The sequence below is a fragment of the Loxodonta africana genome, chromosome 1 (assembly GCF_030014295.1).
Source record: "Loxodonta africana isolate mLoxAfr1 chromosome 1, mLoxAfr1.hap2, whole genome shotgun sequence".
NCBI classification, from domain to species: Eukaryota; Metazoa; Chordata; class Mammalia; order Proboscidea; family Elephantidae; genus Loxodonta; species Loxodonta africana.
In genome coordinates, this window is record NC_087342.1 from 20,187,142 (window position 1) to 20,206,230 (window position 19,089).

A 19,089-nucleotide genomic window follows, 5' to 3' on the forward strand; every position below is an offset into this window, starting at 1 on the left:
CCCAAGGCTGGGCATAAAGTTGGCCCCTTCCCCTAATCATTCCCGTACAGTACAAAGGCCAAAGGCCGTCCTGCCATGCCATCCTGGGAATGAGCACACCCTCTGCCACCCACGGCCACGGCCAAGGCCAAGCACCTTCAACAGCAGTTCCAGACACTCACCTGCTCTGTTCAACGTTCCTCTTTATTCTCTCCCGACTGGCACGTAAACAGAACCAGAACAGTGTTACTCTTAAAAAATAACAAAACATTTTATACACATTTCCGTATATACAACCGAACAACATCTTACACGTCCCTTTTGCACAGCAAAAGATAATAAACACTTAGCTTGGAGAACACGGTTATGTACAAAACAAAAAAGATGTCGAAAATACTTCACAACAGTGCAAAAATATTTTACACAGTATCATGGCATGAGCTCTTTGGAGCAGGAGAAAGGCCTGTGTGTTTCTAAAGGAAAACTCCTTTTTTTAGGTATTAGATGTCTTGAACTGTAAACAAAATGCAACTTTCATCCTCCCTCCCCCAAACTATTATTTGAGGAATTTGGCAGAATTTCAAGGGTCTGAATCTGAGGTAAACAACTCAAGCTCTCTCGCACCAAAAAGACTTGGGGAAGGGGGATGCCATTGAAGCCTCAAACTTTGGGAGGGCAATTTTTTTTTTTTTTTTTTTTTTAATAACACGTCAATGACAGTGCCAGGCCTCTCCCAGTAGTGGGTGGGGGGAGGAAGTTAACCCCTCCTTCTCGGCCCCAGCTGCCCCAAAAACAGGAAACCGGCCGGCAGGCACCTCAGCCTGTGGGACTTTGCTAACTTCAGCCGGCCCTTTCCCTCACCCCCCACCCCCACCCCAGGGGGCTGCTCTCCCTCCCTCCCTATCAGGGGTTTCCCACTCGCCCACCTCTCCACCGCGGCCAAACGTGGGGAGAGAGGCGACAGGTGGAACTCTGGACCTCAGCCCCAGCGGAGGTGTGAACCCTAACTGTCCTTTCCCCCTTTCCTGGGGGGCGGTCGGAGGAGAGTTGTCGGAGGAAGGGTGGGGAGTCACAGTGGGGCGCCGGGGTCGCGGGCAGGAGGCTGCTGGGAGCTCAGCCCGAGTGGGGCTCCTCCGGACTGGCGCCATCAGCGGACCCCGACGGGTCCCCAGGGGTGGCAGAGGTGGCGTCCGGGCCCCCGCCCTCTATGGAGCTCTCGCTGCCAGTGCTCTCGCCCGACAGCAGGCGCGTCACACGCAAGTCGGCCTGCAGGCTGCGCACGTCGTTGCCGAAGCTGAGCTCTCCCAGGTCGCTAATGAGCTGCGACAGCTCGGCCTTCATGTCGGCAGCGCTGCCCAGCAGCAGAGGCGACGACCCGTCCCCCCGGCCCAGCGAGACCCCGTCGCTCCGCAGCGCCTCCTCGCGGCCGCTCTCCAGCGTGTCCAGCAAGTCCCCGCATTCGAAATGCATAGCCATAACCAGTGTCCGCTGCGCCTCGGTCTCCTCCTCCGCGTGGCCCCCCTCCACTGCACGGTCCTCCTCCTCCTCCGGGAAGCCCTCAGGGTGCTCCTCTTCCTCTTCCTCCTGTAGCTCCTGCTCCTGTTGCTCGCCGAGCAGGTCCTCGGTGATGGAGCCGAGCTTGGGCGCGCTGCGGCTGCGCTCCACCGGCGGCTTGTAGCAGCAAGGTCCGTGCAGGAGGAGCTTGCGCAGCGGCACTATAGGGATGGTGTGCTCGCCCAACAACTCCTGCTGCTGGTGACGCGCGTCGTCCCGCCGCTTGAGGCGTTTAAATTCTGCCAGCGCGTTGGCCGACGTCTGGTAGAGCAGCAGGGCCATGGCCTGCGCCTTCTCGGGCTTAGACACGAGCACCGCGTGGCAGCGCAGCATTACCGCCTTGTGTTTCAGCTCGTGACGGTAAACCCAGGCGAAGACTTTGGGCAGCCGCGCGTCCGCCACGCAGTAGGTGACGCGGTGCAGCAGGTAGAGGTGGCCCGGGCGGCGCAGCGCGCGCTCCTCGGCGTGCACCATGCGGATACCCTGCGCACTCACCGTCAGCTTCATCTTGGTGCCCTGACGGCCCGCCTCGCTCTTGCTCCAGATTTTGCCCACCGCTAAGTCCGTGCAGCCATCGCCGCGCGCCTGGATGGTGGTGGCATTGCCCAGGTAGAGCACGGTGTAGGTGGGGTCCTCGCTGGTGATGTGCAGTTTCTTACGCTTGGAGCGGAACATGCTGCCCACCCGGCTGAGCGCGCCTTCGGGACAAGCCCGCGCCAGCGAGCTGAGCGCCGAGTAGTGCAGGCTCACCGCGTAGCCCTTGGGCTTGGACGCCTGCCGCGGTGGCGCCTCGGCCAGCAGTTCGAACTTGTGCTTCTTCCACGGCAGCATCTCCGGAGGGCACCCCGACACAGCTAGGCTGCGGCGGCGGAGCGCCGGGTGCGAGCCGGGCTGAGCCACCCGCCCCGGTAGGGCTTGGCCCGGGCAAGACCAAGGGGGAAAAAAAAAAAAAACTCTGCTGGGAGCGGCCGAGTGGTGGAAGGATAAGGGGGGCGGGGGGAGGGGTAGTTCTGGAACCCCGCAGGGGGTGGAGATAGAATTATTAAAAGAAAATATTCAGACGCAAGTGCTCAAAAAAAATAAAATAATAGCACGCGTGCTCACAAAGAATTACTCTAGCCTGGGCAAGGGCGAAGGCAAAGACTCAAGCAAGCAAAACGAGAGAAAGACGGAATGAGAGTGGAGCAGAAAATGTCTCAGGAAAAGCTAGATGCGTGCTGCAAACAGAGGGAGCCCCAGCAAAAGCACCCGGGATGGTGCGAGAATACGCAGAAACTCCTCGGCAAACGTGTAAAGGGACCCCCTCACGCTCACCCACAACCCCGGGGCTCGGGCCAGAAACTGCGGGAACTCAGCAGCGAGTGCGCCAAAGAGCCGAGACTCCCCACCCCCAAGGGGTGCTGGAGACAGAGAGCCCCTCCGCTGGGCCGGTCCCAGAATCACTGCTGGCCCAAAGTGCGGTCAGGTGGCGGGTCCGGCTGGCCACGGGGGGCCCCGCGCACAGCCCCGCGGTGGCTCACTGCATCTTCGCTCCGGCCGGACGCCGGGGACGCGCTCGACCGGCTCACTGTCCCCGCTGGTTCCGCCAGGGCAGCACGGGGCTCCGAGGGCCGGGCGCGCCCATGATCGGCTCCGGGACGGCTGCTATCTCATTACTTCCCTCCCGGGGTCGTTCAGCTCTGCTCCCGGGATCCCGTCCGTCAGCGGCCCGCCTTTGCAGCGCGCCCTCTCAGTGCTGCGCGCGGTGGCCGGCTCGGCAGCCTCACATCCTTACGGCCCGGGAGGAAGATCTCGGGTAAATATAGGCCGGCGCGAACCATTCGCCGCGCGGGGCAGGGGAGGAGCAGAAAAGAAGATCCGCTTCGGCCACCGACGCCCGGCGGGCTCCTGGTCTCTTAAAGGGACCCGGTGGCAGCCATTGGTCGAGGGAGGGGCGAGACGGGTCCAATCTGGCGTTACATCGCAAATTTACCAACGTCTCTTTTATCTACAGAAATCATCGAGACTTGGGTTTGCCCCACAGCAAAGGGAACCTGAACTCAGACACCACCTCCAGGCTGAATTGCTACTCACTGAATAGATGTACGTCTAGATCGAAACTCTGGGGGAGGTGATGGAAGGTGGGATCGTAGACTGTAATTTCCTGTGCAAAAAGGTTGGGAAAATAGCGGTTCCCTCCTGTGTGGCAGCTCTCTGAGAAGAACTGGGTGTTGTGTAATATTATTTACAGAATTTGACTCTATTAAAGAAAACAAAGAGGGGCAAGGAAAATACCAAGACTTATCTTTGCTATTTTGAAGCCCTTTCTTCACACGTGAACAAGCATCAGATAGTGAGATGGGTGGTAATAAGGTCCAGGGAGTGAACAATTTAGTGTGTTTAAAAAAAAAAAAAACCAAACCCGTTGCCATCGACTGGATTCCGACTCATAGCGACTCTATAGGACAGAGTAGGATTGTCCCAAAAGGTTTCCAAGGAGTGCCTGGTGGATTCGAACTGCTAAGCACTGTGCCACCAGGGCTGCAGTATAGTATCACCAAAAAAACCAAACCCACTGCCATCGAGTCGATTCTACTCATAGCGACCCTACAGGACAGAGTATACAGAGTATACTGTACAGAGTATAGTATACAGTAGATAAAGTGGTTCTGGCTGCTACCCCCCAGCATGACCCCCTCCCACTGTCAGGCCTCAGAAGAGAACCGTTTTCTGAGATAGATAACCCTTTGTAAATAATGCTCGTGTAGGGTTAAAACTCGGTTTACTTTGACAAGCCAGCTATTCAGTTTTATTATACCATTAACACATTTTGGATGAGAATTCCTGGTAAAAATTCAAATGACATTTTTTGTTTGGTTGTCAAATTATTTCTCATGTGCCTCCTGGCAATGTAGTTTTAATCATCTGACTACCTTGACCCCTGGCTAGTAACTCATATATCTAGGCCCTTTAAATGACCTGCTTGGCTCTGTGATCTGCTCAAAGAAAAAAAAAAAAAAAAAAATCATGTGTGATAAATGTCCTGCAGAGCTTCATCAATTCCCAGGCCTACCCTGGAGAAGGACAGTGTACCACACCTCCACCCCACAGGCTCAGCCCCCTGGAGACCTTGGATGTCCCTGGTTTCTGTGCTGGTTCCTGATTTCAAAAACACTGTAGCCACTTCTGGAGCCCAGGTGGCACAGTGGTTAAGTGCTGGGCTGCTGACCAAAAGGTCGGCAGTTGGAATCCAACAGCCACTCCGTGGAAACCCTATGCAACAGTTCTACTCTGTCCTATAGGGTCACTATGAGTTTGAATTGACTCAATGGCAATGGGTTTTTGTGGCCCCTTCTAGAAATTTCCTGGCCCTCTACCTTTGCTAACTTTTAACCTTTCTTTTGAGTTCTAATCCAATTTTCTTAGTGTCGTCAGGGTAAATTTCAATTTAAGTAACTTTTCTGAGTACCTATTGGTGCCAGGCCCTGAACTAGGAGCAGCCAGGGGGACAGAGATGACAGAGACCCAATTCCCATCTCCAAGGAGCTCCCAGTCCCACGAAGGAAGTAAACCACCTAATTCTGGGCTTCCACCGAAACACAGGTTCTATGAAAACACCTTGTTTCCCCAGTGCCTGGTACAAACAAACAGGCACCCAATAAATGCTTTACTGAGTGAGACACACGTGTGAACCGAAAGGCAGAGTAGGCTAAAGGCCATGAGGAGGAGCCAAAGCGTTGTCAGAGGCTGGAAAAAGAAAACGTGCACAGTGACTAGGAAAACCAGGACAGGCTTAATGGAAGTGGTGATGTTTGGAGGATGAGCTGGACTTCTCCAGGCAGGAAAGGATGGAAGGACTTTCAGGGCATAAAGAACAGCAAATGTACAGACATGAAAATGCAGGCACGTGTGCAGATTAGGGTGGAGTTTAAAGACTAACAGTGAAGCAAGAAAGTCTCCTGATCATGCTTTTGGAGCCTGTCTAGTCTCTGAGGGGCAGGATGGTCTGTTCACAGCTGACTGGTCCCAGGATATCATCTGACCAGTGCCCTATTAAATATGTTATCCTGTGCCTTCGAGTCAATTCCAGCTCACAGCGACCCTATAGGACAGAGTAGAACCGTCCCCATAGGGTTTCCGAGGCTGTAATCTTTATGAAAGCAGACTGCCACATCTTTCTCCTGTGGAGCAGCTCGTGGGCTCCAACAACTGACCTTTCAGTTAGCAGCCGAGCGCTTTAACCGCTGCACCACCAGTCTCCTTTCCTGAAATGTACTGACGGGTTAATGGACAAAGACCAGGTATGGTGTTGGCATGAGCTAGTTAGGATTGTAATGAGTCACGTAAACCAGGACTAAATCCTCTTTTGCTCACATTTTTGGAATATCCTGTAGTAGCAACGGAGTAGATGGTGCATCTTCCCTTTGGGGTCAAGTGGCTTAGAGGAGGAGGCAGAAGGAGGGTGATGGGCGCTACTGAGGGAGCTAAGGCTGGTCTCAGCCTCTCCCAGGGGCACCGCCTTGCACATCACGTGTGGCAGGGAAACGAGTGGACCATAGTGGCAGGGAGAAGGATTCCACTGCTGAGCCAGGCTTTTCAATGGCAACCAGGGTGCCCAGCCCAGACACACAGGCCCACAGAGCCACTCTTGTTGCTTAGTCTGTCCCGCCTTGACTCTCTTCTTAATAAGCTTGTTTTCAGCTTCAGGAGAACACAGAGAGATTCTAGGAAAATGCAAACACCCTGGTGCGTGAGTCATGCTCTGTGCCTGGGCTCAAAGACCCAGGAGAAGGACCGGGCTGTCTCCTCATGGCTTGGGCCAGGGCCAGCCTCTGGGGCCCTCCTCACCTCAGGGAGATACTGGCCATTTCCTCGGAAAGCACACTGAGGTGGTGTTTCTTCAGCTGGGGAGGCTGGGGCATGGTTTGTGCGCCCACAACACAGACCTGAGACCCAGGGCAGTTCCAGAACGGAACATCCCAGAAGCTGGAGTAGAAACTCTGGCTGGACACTGCAGGCTGGACTTTTTTTAATGGCACCGCCCCATCTACTGGCGCCAGACAGAAGTGCTGCTATGTGGGATGGTTTCTTATAAAAAACCGGAAAAGCCAGTGGTGGAGTCAACACACAGCCAAGTCACAGCTGGAGAAAAAACACAGTGTGATCACGGAGTCCTACACCCACCCCTTCGTTTGACATCGGAGAGTCAGTCACCGACTCACAGAAGGCTTTACTGAGCCTTTCCCCCACTTTACTTCTTTAATGGAGCCCTGGTGGCACAGTGGTTAAGAGCTCAGGCTGCTAATGAAAAGGTCGGCAGTTCGAATCCACCAGCCGCTCCTTGGAAACAGTATGGGGAAGATCTATTCTGTCCCATTTGGTCGCTATGAGTCAGAATTGACTCCATGGCCACAGATCTGGTTTCTTTTTGGTTTACTTCTTTAATAATGCTTTTTCCTTCCCTACTTTCCCCTCCCCAACACCCCACTGAATTCCCCCAGCACCACTGAATGGACGTTGCTTCGGAGATGGCCGATGACAAACCTGGAATCTTTAAAGTCATTCAACAAACATTTATTGAAAGCCTGGTAGGGATGTGACATAGTTATCAGGACCATAGTGCTAAAGAAGACAGACAGGTCCTTGCCCTCATGGAATTGATATCCTATGGGGAGACAGATAATAAACAAATAACTAATAAAATATCAGGTAGGGATAAGTTTCAGAAGACAAAAAAGCAGTTAGAAGGTGGCCGGTTTAGACAGCATGGTCAGGGAAGAGGTCTGTCTGAGCAGAGACCCAAATGAGACAGAGGCAGCCTTGCAAAGATGGAGGAAGAACATTCTAGCCTGTTCTATCCAATAGCCACACATAGCTATTCAGCACTTGAAATATGCTTCATCCAAACTGAAAAATGTTGGGAGTATAAAATACATACTAGATTTTGAAGACTTAGTAAGGAAAAAAATGAACATAAACTATCTTAATATTTATTATATATTGAATGATAATACTGTGACTATGTTGGGGATCTCATAGCACCAAGAAAGTAGTGCCAGGAGCAGAACACATCCTTTGGACCCAGAGTCCCTGTGCTGAAAAGCTCCTAGACCAGGGGAAAATTGATGACAAGACTTTCCCTCACACATGTATCAGTTTGTCATACTGTGAGGGCTTTCGTGTTACTCTGATGATGGAAGCTATGCCACCAGTATTCAAATACCAGGGCCACGCATGGTGGACAGGTTTCAGCTGAGCTTCCAGACTAAGACACACTAGGAAGAAAGACCTGGTGGTCTAGTTCTGAAAAGGATTAGTCAGTGAAAGCCTTCTGAATGGCAGTGGAACATTGTCTCATGGAGTGCCAGAAGATGAGCCCCTCAGGTTGGAAGATGCTCAAAATACAACTGGAGAACAGCTGCCACCTCCAATTAGAGTCGACCTTAAAGACGTGGATGGAGTCAAGCTTTCAGGACCTTCATTTTCTGATGTGGTACAACTCAAAATGAGATCAGCTGCAAACATCTATTAATGATTGGAATGTGGGATGTACAAAGTATTAATCTAGGAAAATTGGAGATCATCAAAAATGAAATGGAACACATACACATTGATATTCTAGGCATTAGTGAGCTGAAGTGGATTGGCACTGGCCATTTGAATCAGACAATCATATGGTCTACTATGCTGGGAATAACAAATTGAAGATAAATAATGTTGCATTCATCATCAAAAAGAACATTTCAGATCTATCCTGAAGTACAGTGCTGTCAGTGATAGGATAATATCCATACGCCTACAAGGAAAACCAGTTAATATGACTATTACTCAAATTTATACACCAACCACTAAGGTCAAAGATGAAGAAATTGCAGATTTTTACCAACTTTTGCAGTCTGAAATTGATCAAACATGCAGTTATGATGCATTGATAATTACCGGTGATTGGAATGCTAAAGCTGGAAACAAGATCAGTAGTTGGAAAATAGGACCTTAGAGATAGAAACAATGCCAGAGATCACATGATAGAATTTTTTTTGGAAGGCCAATGAATTCTTCAGTGCAAATACCTTTTTTCAACAATGTAAACAGTGACTGTACATGTGGACCTTGCTGAACAGAATACACAGGAATCAAATTGAATCTATCTATGGAAAAAAGATGACGGAGAAGCTCAATATCATCAGTCAGAACAAGGCCAGGGGCCGACTGTGGAACAGACTATCAACTGCTCATGCGCAAGTTCAAATTGAAGCTGAAGAAAATTAGAACAAGTCCATGAGAGCCAACGTATGAACTTGCATATATCCCACCTGAATTTAGAGACCATCTCAAGAATAGATTTGACACGTTGAACAGTAACTAGTGACCAAAGACCAGACAGCTTGTGGAATGACATCAAGGACATCATACATGAACAAAGTAGGAGGTCATTAAAGAGACAGGAAAGAAAGAAAAGACCAAAATGGGTGTCAGAAGAGACTCTGAAACTTGTTCTTGGACGCCAAGTAGCTAAAGCAAAAAGAAGAAATGATGAAGAAAAAAGCTGACCAGAAGATTTCAAAGGGCAGCTCGAGAAGACAAAGTAAAGTATTATAGTGAAATGTGCAAAAACCTGAGTTAGAAAACCAAAAGGGAAGAACATGCTCAGCATTTCTCAAGCTGAAAGAACTGAAGAAAAAATTCAAGCCTCGAGTTGCAATAGTGAAGGATTCTATGGGCAAAATACTGAAAGATGTAGGAAGCATCAAAAGAAGATGGAAGGAATACACAGAGTCACTGTACCAAAAAGAATTGGTCAATATTCAGTCATTTCAGGAGGTAGCATATGATCAAGAACCAATGGTACCAAGGGAAGTCCAAGCTGCACTGAAGGCACTGGTGAACAAAAAGTCTCCAGGAATTGACAGAATATTGATTGAGATGTTTCGACAAACAGAGGCAGCATTAGAAGTGGTCACTCATCTATGCCACAAAGTTTGGGAGACAGCTACCTGGCCTATCAACTGGAGAGATCCATATTTATGCCTATTCCAAAGAAAAGTGATTGGAAATTATTGAACAATATCATTAATATCACACACAGGTAAAATTTTCCTAAGGATCATTCAAAAGCAATTGCAGTACTACGTCAACAGGGAGCTGCCAGAAATTTAAGCTGCCTTCAGAAGAGGACATAGAACCAGGGATATCATTGCTGATGTCAGATGGATCCTGGCTGAAAGCAGAGAATACCTGAAATATACTTACTTTTGTTTTATTGACTATGCAAAGGCATTCGACTCTATGGATCGTAACCAATTATGGATAACACTGGGAAGAATGGGAATTCCAGAATACTTAATTGTGCTCATGAGGAACCTGTACATAGATCAAGAGGCAGCCATTCAAACAGAACAAGGAGATACTGCCTGGATTAAAGTCAGGAAAGGTGTGTGTCAGGGGTGTATCCTTTTACCATACTTTTTCATTCTGTATGTTGAACAAATAATCCAAGAAGCTGGACTATATGAAGAAGAACGGGGCATTAGGATTGGAGAAAGACTTATCAACAACCTGCAAAATGCAGATGATACAACCTTGCTTGCTGAAAGTGAAGAGGAATTGAAGGACTGATGAAGATCAAAGACTACAGCCTTCAGTATGGATTACACCTCAACATAAAGAAAACAAAATCCTCGTAACTGGACCAATAAACAACATCATGATAAATGGAGAAAAGATTGAAGTTGTCAAGAATTTCTTTTTACTTGAATTCACAATCAACACCCATGAAAGCAGCAGTCAAGAAATCAAATGACATATTACATTGGGCAAACTTGCTGCAAAAGACCTCTTTAAAGTGTTAAAAAGCAAAGATGCTACCTTAAAGACTAAGGTGCACCTGACCCAAGCCATGGTGTTTTCAATCACCTCGTATGCATGTGAAAGCTGGACAATGAATAAGGAAGATCAAAGAAGAATTGATGCCTCTGAATTATGGTGTTGGTGAAGAATATTGAATATACCATGGACTGCCAAAAGAACGAACAAATCTGTCTTGGAAGAATGCTCCTTGGAGGCGAGGATGGAGAGACTTCATCTCACATACTTTGGACATGTTATCAGGAGGAACCAGTCTCTGGAGAAGGACATTAAAAAAAAAATAGAAGGTCAGCGAAAAAGATGAAGACCGTCAATGAGATTGATTGGCACAGTGGCTGCAACAATGGGCTCAAGCATAACAAGGATTGTTAGGATGGTGCATAACCAGGCAGTGTTTTGTCTGTGGTATTTAGGGTCACTATGGAAAACCAAAAGGGAAGAACACGGTCGGCGTTCCTCAAGCTGAAAAAACTGAAGAAAAAATTCAAGCCTCGAGTTGCAATAGTGAAGGATTCCATGGGGAAAATATTAAACGACGCAGGAAGCATCAAAAGAAGATGGAAGGAATACACAGAGTCATTATACCAAAAAGAATTAGTCGATATTCAACCATTTCAAGAGGTGGCATATGATCAGGAACCGATGGTACTGAAGGAAGAAGTCCAAGCGGCTCTGAAGGCATTGGCGAAAAACAAGGCTCCTGGAATTGATGGAATATCAATTGAGATGTTTCAACAAACAGGTACAGTGCTGGAGGTGCTCACTCGTCTATGCCAAGAAATATGGAAGACAGCTTCCTGGCCAACTGCCTGGAAGAGATCCACATTTATGCCTATTTCCAAGAAATGTGATCCAACCGAATGTGGAAATTATAGAACAATATCATCAATATCACATGCAAGAAAACTTTTGCTGAAGATCATTCAAAAAACGGCTGCAGCAGTATATCGACAGGGAACTGCCATAAATTCAGGCTGGTTTCAGAAGAGGACGTGGAACCAGGGATATCATTGCTGACGTCAGATGGATCCTGGCTGAAAGCAGAGAATACCAGAAGGATGTTTACCTGTGTTTTATTGACTGTGCAAAGGCATTCAACTGTATGGATCATGACAAACTATGGATAACACTGCGAAGAATGGGAATTCCAGAACACTTAATTGTGCTCATGGGGAAACTTTACATAGATCAAGAGGCAGTTGTTCGGACAGAACAAGGGGATACTGATTGGTTTAAAGTCTGGAAAGGTGTGCGTTAGGGTTGTATTCTTTCACCATACCTATTTAATCTGTATGCTGAACAAATAATACGAAAAACTGGACTATATGAAGAAGAACAGGGCATCAGGATTGGAGGAAGACTCATTAACAACCTGCGTTATGTAGATGACACAACCTTGCTTGCTGAAAGTGAAGAGGACTTGAAGCACTTACTAATGAAGATCAAAGACCACGGCCTTCAGTGTGGATTACACCTCAACATCAAGAAAACAAAAATCCTCACAACTGGACCAATGAGCAACATCATGATAAACAGAGAAAAGATTAAAGTTGTCAAGGATTTCATTTTACTTAGATCCACAATCAACAGCCATGGAAGCAGCAGAGAAGAAATCAAAAGACGCATTGCATTGGGCAAATCTGCTGCAAAGGACCTCTTCAAAGTGTTGAAGAGCAAAGATGTCACCCTGAAGACTAAGGTGCGCCTGACCCAGGCCATGGTATTTTCAATCACATCATACATATGTGAAAGCTGGACAATGAATAAGGAAGACCGAAGAAGAGTTGACGCCTTTGAATTGTGGTGTTGGCAAAGAATATCGAATATATCATGGACTGCCAAAAGAACGAACAAATCTGTCTTGGAAGAAGCGCGGCCAGAATGCTCCTTAGAGGCAAGGATGGCAAGACTGTGTCTTACATACTTTGGACATGTTGTCAGGAGGGATGAGTCCCTGGAGAAGGACATCATGCTTGGCAGAGTACAGGGTCAGCGGAAAAGAGGAAGACCCTCAACAAGGTGGATTGACACAGTGGCTGCAACAATGAGCTCAAGCATAACAGCAATTGTAAGGATGGCGCAGGACCAGGCAGTGTTTTGTTCTGTTGTGCATAGGGTTGCTATGAGTCGGAACCCACTCGACGACACCTAACAACAACAACAATGAGCTGGGACTGATTCAGTGGCATCTAACAACAACAGGTTGGGTTAGGTCCCTGGGTGGGACAAATGATTTGCACTCGACTACTAACTTAAAGGTTGGCAACTCAAACCTACCCAGCAGTGCTGTGAAGGAAAGGCCTAGAAATCTGCTTTTGTAAAGATTACAGCCAAGCAAATCCTATGGAACAGTTCTACTCTGTCACATATGGGTCTACATGAGTTGGAATCAACTCAATGGCAATGGGTTTACTCTGGTTTTTCTACGTTGATTTAAATAAAATTTGTTGTTAAAATTAATTGTGCCTCCAACCTGTACAAGGCAAGGTCATGGAAGCTCCATAGGCACATCCAAACTCCCTGAGGGACTGAATTGCTGGGCTGAGGGCTGTGGGGACCATGGTCTTAGGGAACATCTAGCTCAATTGGCATAACAATAAAGAAAATGTTCTACATTTTACTTTGGTGAGTAGCATCTGGGGTCCTAAAAGCCTGTGAGCAGCCATCTAGGATACTCCACTGGTCTCACCCCTTTGGAAGCAAGGAAAAATGAAGAAAACTAAAGATACAAGGGAAAGGTTAGTCCAAAGGACTAATGGACCACATCTTCCATGGCCTCCACCAGCCTGAGTCCAGTACAACTAGATGGTGCCTGGCTACCACCACTGACTGCTCTGACAGGGATCACAATAGAGGGTTCCGGACAGAGCTGGAGAAAAATGTAGAACAAAATTCTTGCTCAAAAAGAAAGACCAGGCTTGTTGGCCTGACAGAGACTGGAGAAACCCTGAGAATATGGCCCCGAGACGCCCCATCAGCTCAGTAATAAGGTCACTTCTGAGGTTCGCCCTTCAGCCAAAGATTGAACAGGCCCATAGAACAAAACAAGACTGAAGGGGTGCACCAACCCTGGGGCAGGGACTGGAAGGCAAGAGGGAACAGGAAAGTTGGTAATAGGGAACCCAGGTTTGAGAAGCGGGAGTGTTGACATGTCATGGGGTTGTTAACCAATGTCGTACAACAATGTGTGTACTGTTTGATGAGAAACTAGTTCGTTCTGTAAACTTTCATCTGAAGAACAATAAAAAAAAAAAAAAGAGAAAAAATTAATTGTGCCAATTTACTTTTTTAATGTGGTGACTAGTAAATTTTAAGTTACATATATGGACAGTGTTGTCCTAGACAAAGGGCACAGCTAACATACTGGCCCTAGGATGGTAATGAGATCAGCATGTGCAAGGACTCTCAAGCTTCAAACTCCCACTGTGTGATCACGGCCTCTTACCCTTCTATCCTGTTGCTATTGAGTCAATTCTGACTCACAGCAACCCTACAGGACAGAGTAGAACTGCCCCATAGGGCTTCCAAGGCTGTAATCTTTATGGAAGCAGACTGCCACATCTTTCTCCTGTGGAACAGCTGTTAGGTTCAAACCACCCACCTTCTGGTTAGCAGCCGAGCTCTTAACCACCACACCACCAGGACTCCAAGTATTAACTACACACATATAATTTCATTTGTAGTTTTTCATACCGTTTTCTGAGATAACAGGAACTTTTACAACTCCCATTGTTTTTGAAGTGAAAATCCCAGGTCCCAGAGAGGTCAAGCGTTACCTTGCAGAGCACAGGAACTCAGGTGGGCCACCAGGCTCTCGTGGACCTGAGAATGATCTTGTCTTAGGGAGACCAAAGTCTCACCGTGTGTACTCCTGTGACAGTCATCCTTGACGGCAGCCTCTTTGGTGGCAGTGACAGCCATTAACACATGGAATTTTCTTTAGTGAGCATAATGAGGGGCAGCTGAGTCAGTCCACGGGGAGATGTATTCTTGGCTGAGGAAGCTGCTCCTACCCAGTTCACTCAATCAACCCATGAGCCTCCAAGACATAGCCCTTCTCAGAGGGGGAGCAAAGGTAGCAATTTGAAGACGTCATCTTCCCAACTGAAAACATGGGCTCTACAAATATATGTGTTCAGAATCCTCTGGCTTTATGTTTAGCAGAAGGAAAGTACCCCAGATCGAAATTCAGGCCACATGAGTCTTGGTCCTGGCTTGGCCATTATATCATTGTATGGCCACACATAAGCCCGTCCTCTCTCAGGGTCTCCGTTTCCTTATCTGGAAAACCAGGGAAGGGAATGTTTGGCTAGATTACCTTGAAGGGCCCTTCTAGTTCTCACACTCTGGGCTTCTAAGATTGCTGTGAAAATAAACACCTGGTTAACACTCATTCCACAGGCATTTATTGTCCAATGACTTTGTGGCTGGGGGCCCAAAGATGAACTAAATACAATAGCCACTCTCAAGAAGCTCACAGTCTAGTGGGGGAGGCAGAGAGTTAAAGATGATAATATTATAACAAGGCAAGTATATATAGAGAGATAGACCCAAGAGAGTGTGGAGAAGAAGTTAGGAAGGCCCAGGATGATTTCTTGAACATGGTACCTGAGCTGACTCTTTAAAAATGATCAGGCATCAGCCAGGGGAGGTGGCAGGATGAGGTCATTCCAGCCAGATGGAACCACGTAAGCATGATAGGAAGACAAGGAACAGTTTCATGAATATAGGGAGAACTATTTTTTTTATAGGCTATTCTCTATGGCTGGAGCGTAAATTATGAGGCCAGAGAAGGTAAAGAATGAGGCTGGAGAGGTAGGTAGGTGCCAGACCTGAAGACTGTTGGATGTTATACTGAGGAGCTGGGACTATACCCTGTGGTTGGTGGAAAGCCACTGAAGGGTTATGATGAGAAGAGGAACAGGGTCATGTTTGTGGTTTGGTAACAGTGTGGACCACCCACCACCCGTCGGTCAATTTGTCACATTGTGTGGCTTGCCTGTTGCTATGATGCTGGAAGCTACCCCACTGGTATTTCAAATACCAGCAGGGTCACCCATGGTGGACAGGTTTCAGCAGAGCATCCAGACTAAGACAGACTAGAAAGAAAAGCCTGCAAACTGCTTCTGAAAATCAGCCAGTGAAAACCCTGTGGGTCACAACAGAATATCTTCCAATATAGTGCTGGAAGAAGAGCCTCCTAGGTTGGAAGACACTCAAAATACACAGTGACCACAATAATAGGCTTTTGAAGACGGCACAGGACCGAGCAACGTTTTGTTTTGTTGTGCCCGGAATCATGAGTCAGAGCTGCTCCTATGGCAGCTATCGACAACAGTGTGGAAAATGGATTTGAGAGGGACAGGTTAAAAAAGAAAAAAAAAGAGCCTTTTGAACCTGGAGGAAAGAGGAGGTTGGGTGTGGCTGTGGCTAAATTTGTAGGTTGGTTGCCAGGTAACAACTTAATGTTGATTTAACTGCTTCAGTTTTCTTGAGGGAGCTCCAGGCCATTTTCTTGGCTCTGGGAAGAGGATCTAGAGTACTCACTGAGGAGAGTGGGAGAGAGAACTGAGTCAGGATAAGGGAAAAGATGGCCCCATGGAAGATGTATTAGTTTCCTGTGGTGGCTGTAACAAATGACCACAAATTTAGTGGTTAAGTCAACACAGATTTATAATCCTGTAGGCCAGAAGGTCAACATGAGTCTCACTGGGCTAAAATCAAGATGTCTTCAGGGCTGAGTTCCTTTCTGGAAGCTTTAGGAGAAAAGCTGTTTCCTTGCCTTTTTCAGATTCAGGGGCTGCCCACATTCTTGGACATGTGGCCCCCTTCCTCCATCTTCAAAGCCAGCAATGGTCGAGTGAGTCCCTCTCACATTACATCACTCTGACTCTCTCTTCTGCCTCCTTCTTCCACTTTTAAGAACCTTTATGATTACACTGGGCCCACCTGGACAGTTCAGGAGGCTCTCCCTGGTTTAAGGTCACGTGGTTAGCAACCTAAATTCCACCTGCAACCTGGTGGGGCAGGTGGAAACCCTATGGGGCAGTTTTCCTCTGTCCTATAGATTTTCAAATTGAAGGTAGAGAAGGTATTCTCTAAGCCTGTGTCTTAGTTTGGCTCTTGGTTTTGAACTCCTCTCTGGATGTGTGGACTTGGCACACCTTGAGTTAAGCTATGCACTTGAACTGGCAGAGCCGTGGTTATTTAATCACAAGTATTAATTGAACTGGCTTCTCCAAATGAGGGGCTGGTGGAGGTACACATGTCCCCACCCTTGAGGAGTTTGCAATCTAGTATTCATTGTTTCAGAGAGGACTTCAAGAGGTAGATTTTGCTGTGCTATAGGGGATGAGGAGCCCTGGTGGCACAGTGGTTAAGAGCTCGGCTGCTCCTTGGAAACCTTACCCTGTCCTCTAGGGCCACTATGACTTGGAATTGACTCCATGGCAATGGGTTTGGGTTTTATAGGGGATGAAACACAGGCAAAAGTAAGTTTGAACTGAAATAGTGAAAGCTGAGCATGAGGTAAAGCACTGGGTGGGGGGTGGGGGAACTCACAGGGAAGAAGAACTTCCAGCCTAAGCTGGAACAGACCAGGGCTCGCTTTATGGGCGGAGGGGTTGGGGAATGGGCTTTATGCTAAGCTTTGAAGGATGGGCAGATTATTGTTGGCAGAGACAGGGAGGGCAGTTGAGAGGGAAAAAATGGCCTGGCAGAAGGTGGCTAGAGAAGGACGCTAAGGTGCTGGGCAAAGGCAGGGAACTCAGGTGTACTGAGCATCTACTAGGTGTCAGGTACTGTGCTGAGGGCTTCAGACCCACCCTGACATTTCATTCTCATGAGAGTGCTGTGAGGTCCATGGTATTCTCTTCATGTCACAGAGGGAAAGGCCTAAGGCTTGGAGGAGTTAAAAAACTTGGCCAAGAAGCCCAACGCCTACACTCTTTGTGTTGGAGTCAGGCTGGAGCCTGACTGCTGAGGGCCTTGAATGGCAGGTGGAGGTATCTCCTAAGCTATGTTGAGTCACCGGAGGTGTTGGTGCAAGGAAGAGCCATGATCCAAGTCATGATCCCAGAGACAGCAGGCAAGAGTCCAGACACCCATGTCCCAGCCCCAACTCACAGAGGGACCCAAGCCAAGATGCTGTCCCTCTCACTGGGCCTTTGCCTCCCTGTTTGTGAGCTGAGCAAATTTCATTCCAGCTCCAAGATCCTAGGAGGCCATGCATGGCAGGAAGCGGCAGGGTGAGGGAGGGACAATAGACAATGGCAGAGGTTTGCAGACTCTGGAGGTCACCCTGTGGCCCAAGCCCTGCAAAAGTGTTCTCTCCATGCGTCTTGCCACGGAGCCCCCTCTTTCACAGCCTGCTTGCTGGGAATGTTTGCTACCTCTACAAAGTAAAAGAAGGAAGTCGAGAGAAGTCAAACCATGAACCTTCCAACTGAGCCGTTCTCATCTGTGCCACCAAATGGAGACAGGCACCAGTAAAGAAGGACCAGCTGGTTTGTCTTCTCTGAAGGTGGAGGAAGGAGAAATCACTCATTACCCGTGCCTGCATGGTCAACTTTAAAGCAGAAACCCTGGCTCTAAAACAAACAAACAAAAAAAGTGGTCATTTTTAACATTTCCACTTATGATAATAGTATTCATAACTAATGATGACTGAATTTTCCAAATGGTGGTCCACTGCCTTCACACGAGGAAGGGAACAGGATGCGGGCATCTCCTGAGTCACACGGTGGTGTCAGCCTAGGTACCCTTTCTGAGACCACCATTGTTCCCCTGGTAGCTACTATATCCAATCCTGGGGTAAAACGAAAGGTAATTGAAGAGGAAGAGGACATATGGGGGTAAGGAGTCTGTAAAGTACCTAGGCAGTGGTCTAGTCCAACACCCATGCATCTGCTTTGGAAAAACCCGACAATTGGTTATACAGCCTCTGCTTCAACACCTCTGGTGGCAGGGAGCTCACTATCTTTCAAATCTGTCCATTGCATTTTGAACCACTCTGACTATAAGAAGTTTCAAACAAATTGAACCTAAAATCATGACTCTGCGATTTCTACCCATTTTTTCCAGGTCTTCTTGCCTTGTGTCTACTCAGAGCGATCTTTGTTCTCTTCCCCATGACAGTCCTTCGCATATATGGAGATAGCCCTGGCATATTCTTGGAATCTTCTTTCCTCAAACTAAAAAGTCACACCTCCATCACTTTTTCTCATGCAACATAATTTTGCATTCCCTGACCATCAGGTTGTCATGCTAGAAGGTATTAGTGTCTTTATTAGAGTGATTTAAAAGGAAGGGGTCACATTGAAAGGCAGAAAATAAAATCCCAGTGGTCATAAGGCCCACTTGTTGGAGTAGGATCTCCTTCGTGGTATAGTTCATGGCTCCATTGCTGACCTAAGCTATTGAACCTGGTTGAGTCCAAGCTTACAATGTAAACTTGCGAAAGCAGGAAATTTGTTCACTGCTGAATCTCTAGAGCCTAGTGTTGGATGGATGGATGGATGGATGGATGGATGGATGGATGGATGGATGGATGGATGGATGGATGGATGGATGAGAGAAACCTGGTGATTTCTATCTGTGGATTGTAGACCCGATGATTATTAATTCTATTTCTCGCCTCCTTGACTTTGCTTAACTTATTGGGTCTCAATTTCTATATCTATATAAAAATAACAGTACCCTTTCTCCCTTGAC

At 47.7% G+C, this 19,089-nt stretch overlaps 1 protein-coding gene across 1 annotated transcript; it reads right to left on the minus strand.

Moving 5' to 3' along the window:
* Window positions 1–658: 658 nt before the first annotated feature.
* On the minus strand, window positions 659–3,562 carry FAM43A (family with sequence similarity 43 member A). Its single transcript, XM_023551645.2, has one exon. It carries the CDS (start codon window positions 2,362–2,364, stop codon window positions 1,093–1,095), a length of 1,272 nt encoding a protein of 423 aa, XP_023407413.2. The 5' UTR covers window positions 2,365–3,562; the 3' UTR covers window positions 659–1,092.
* Between the last annotated feature and the right edge of the window lie 15,527 nt (window positions 3,563–19,089).

Excerpts from the sequence above, each read along its gene's own strand:
- FAM43A (XM_023551645.2), bottom strand. The coding sequence starts at position 2,364 with ATGCTGCCGTGGAAGAAGCACAAGTTCGAACTGCTGGCCGAGGCGCCA.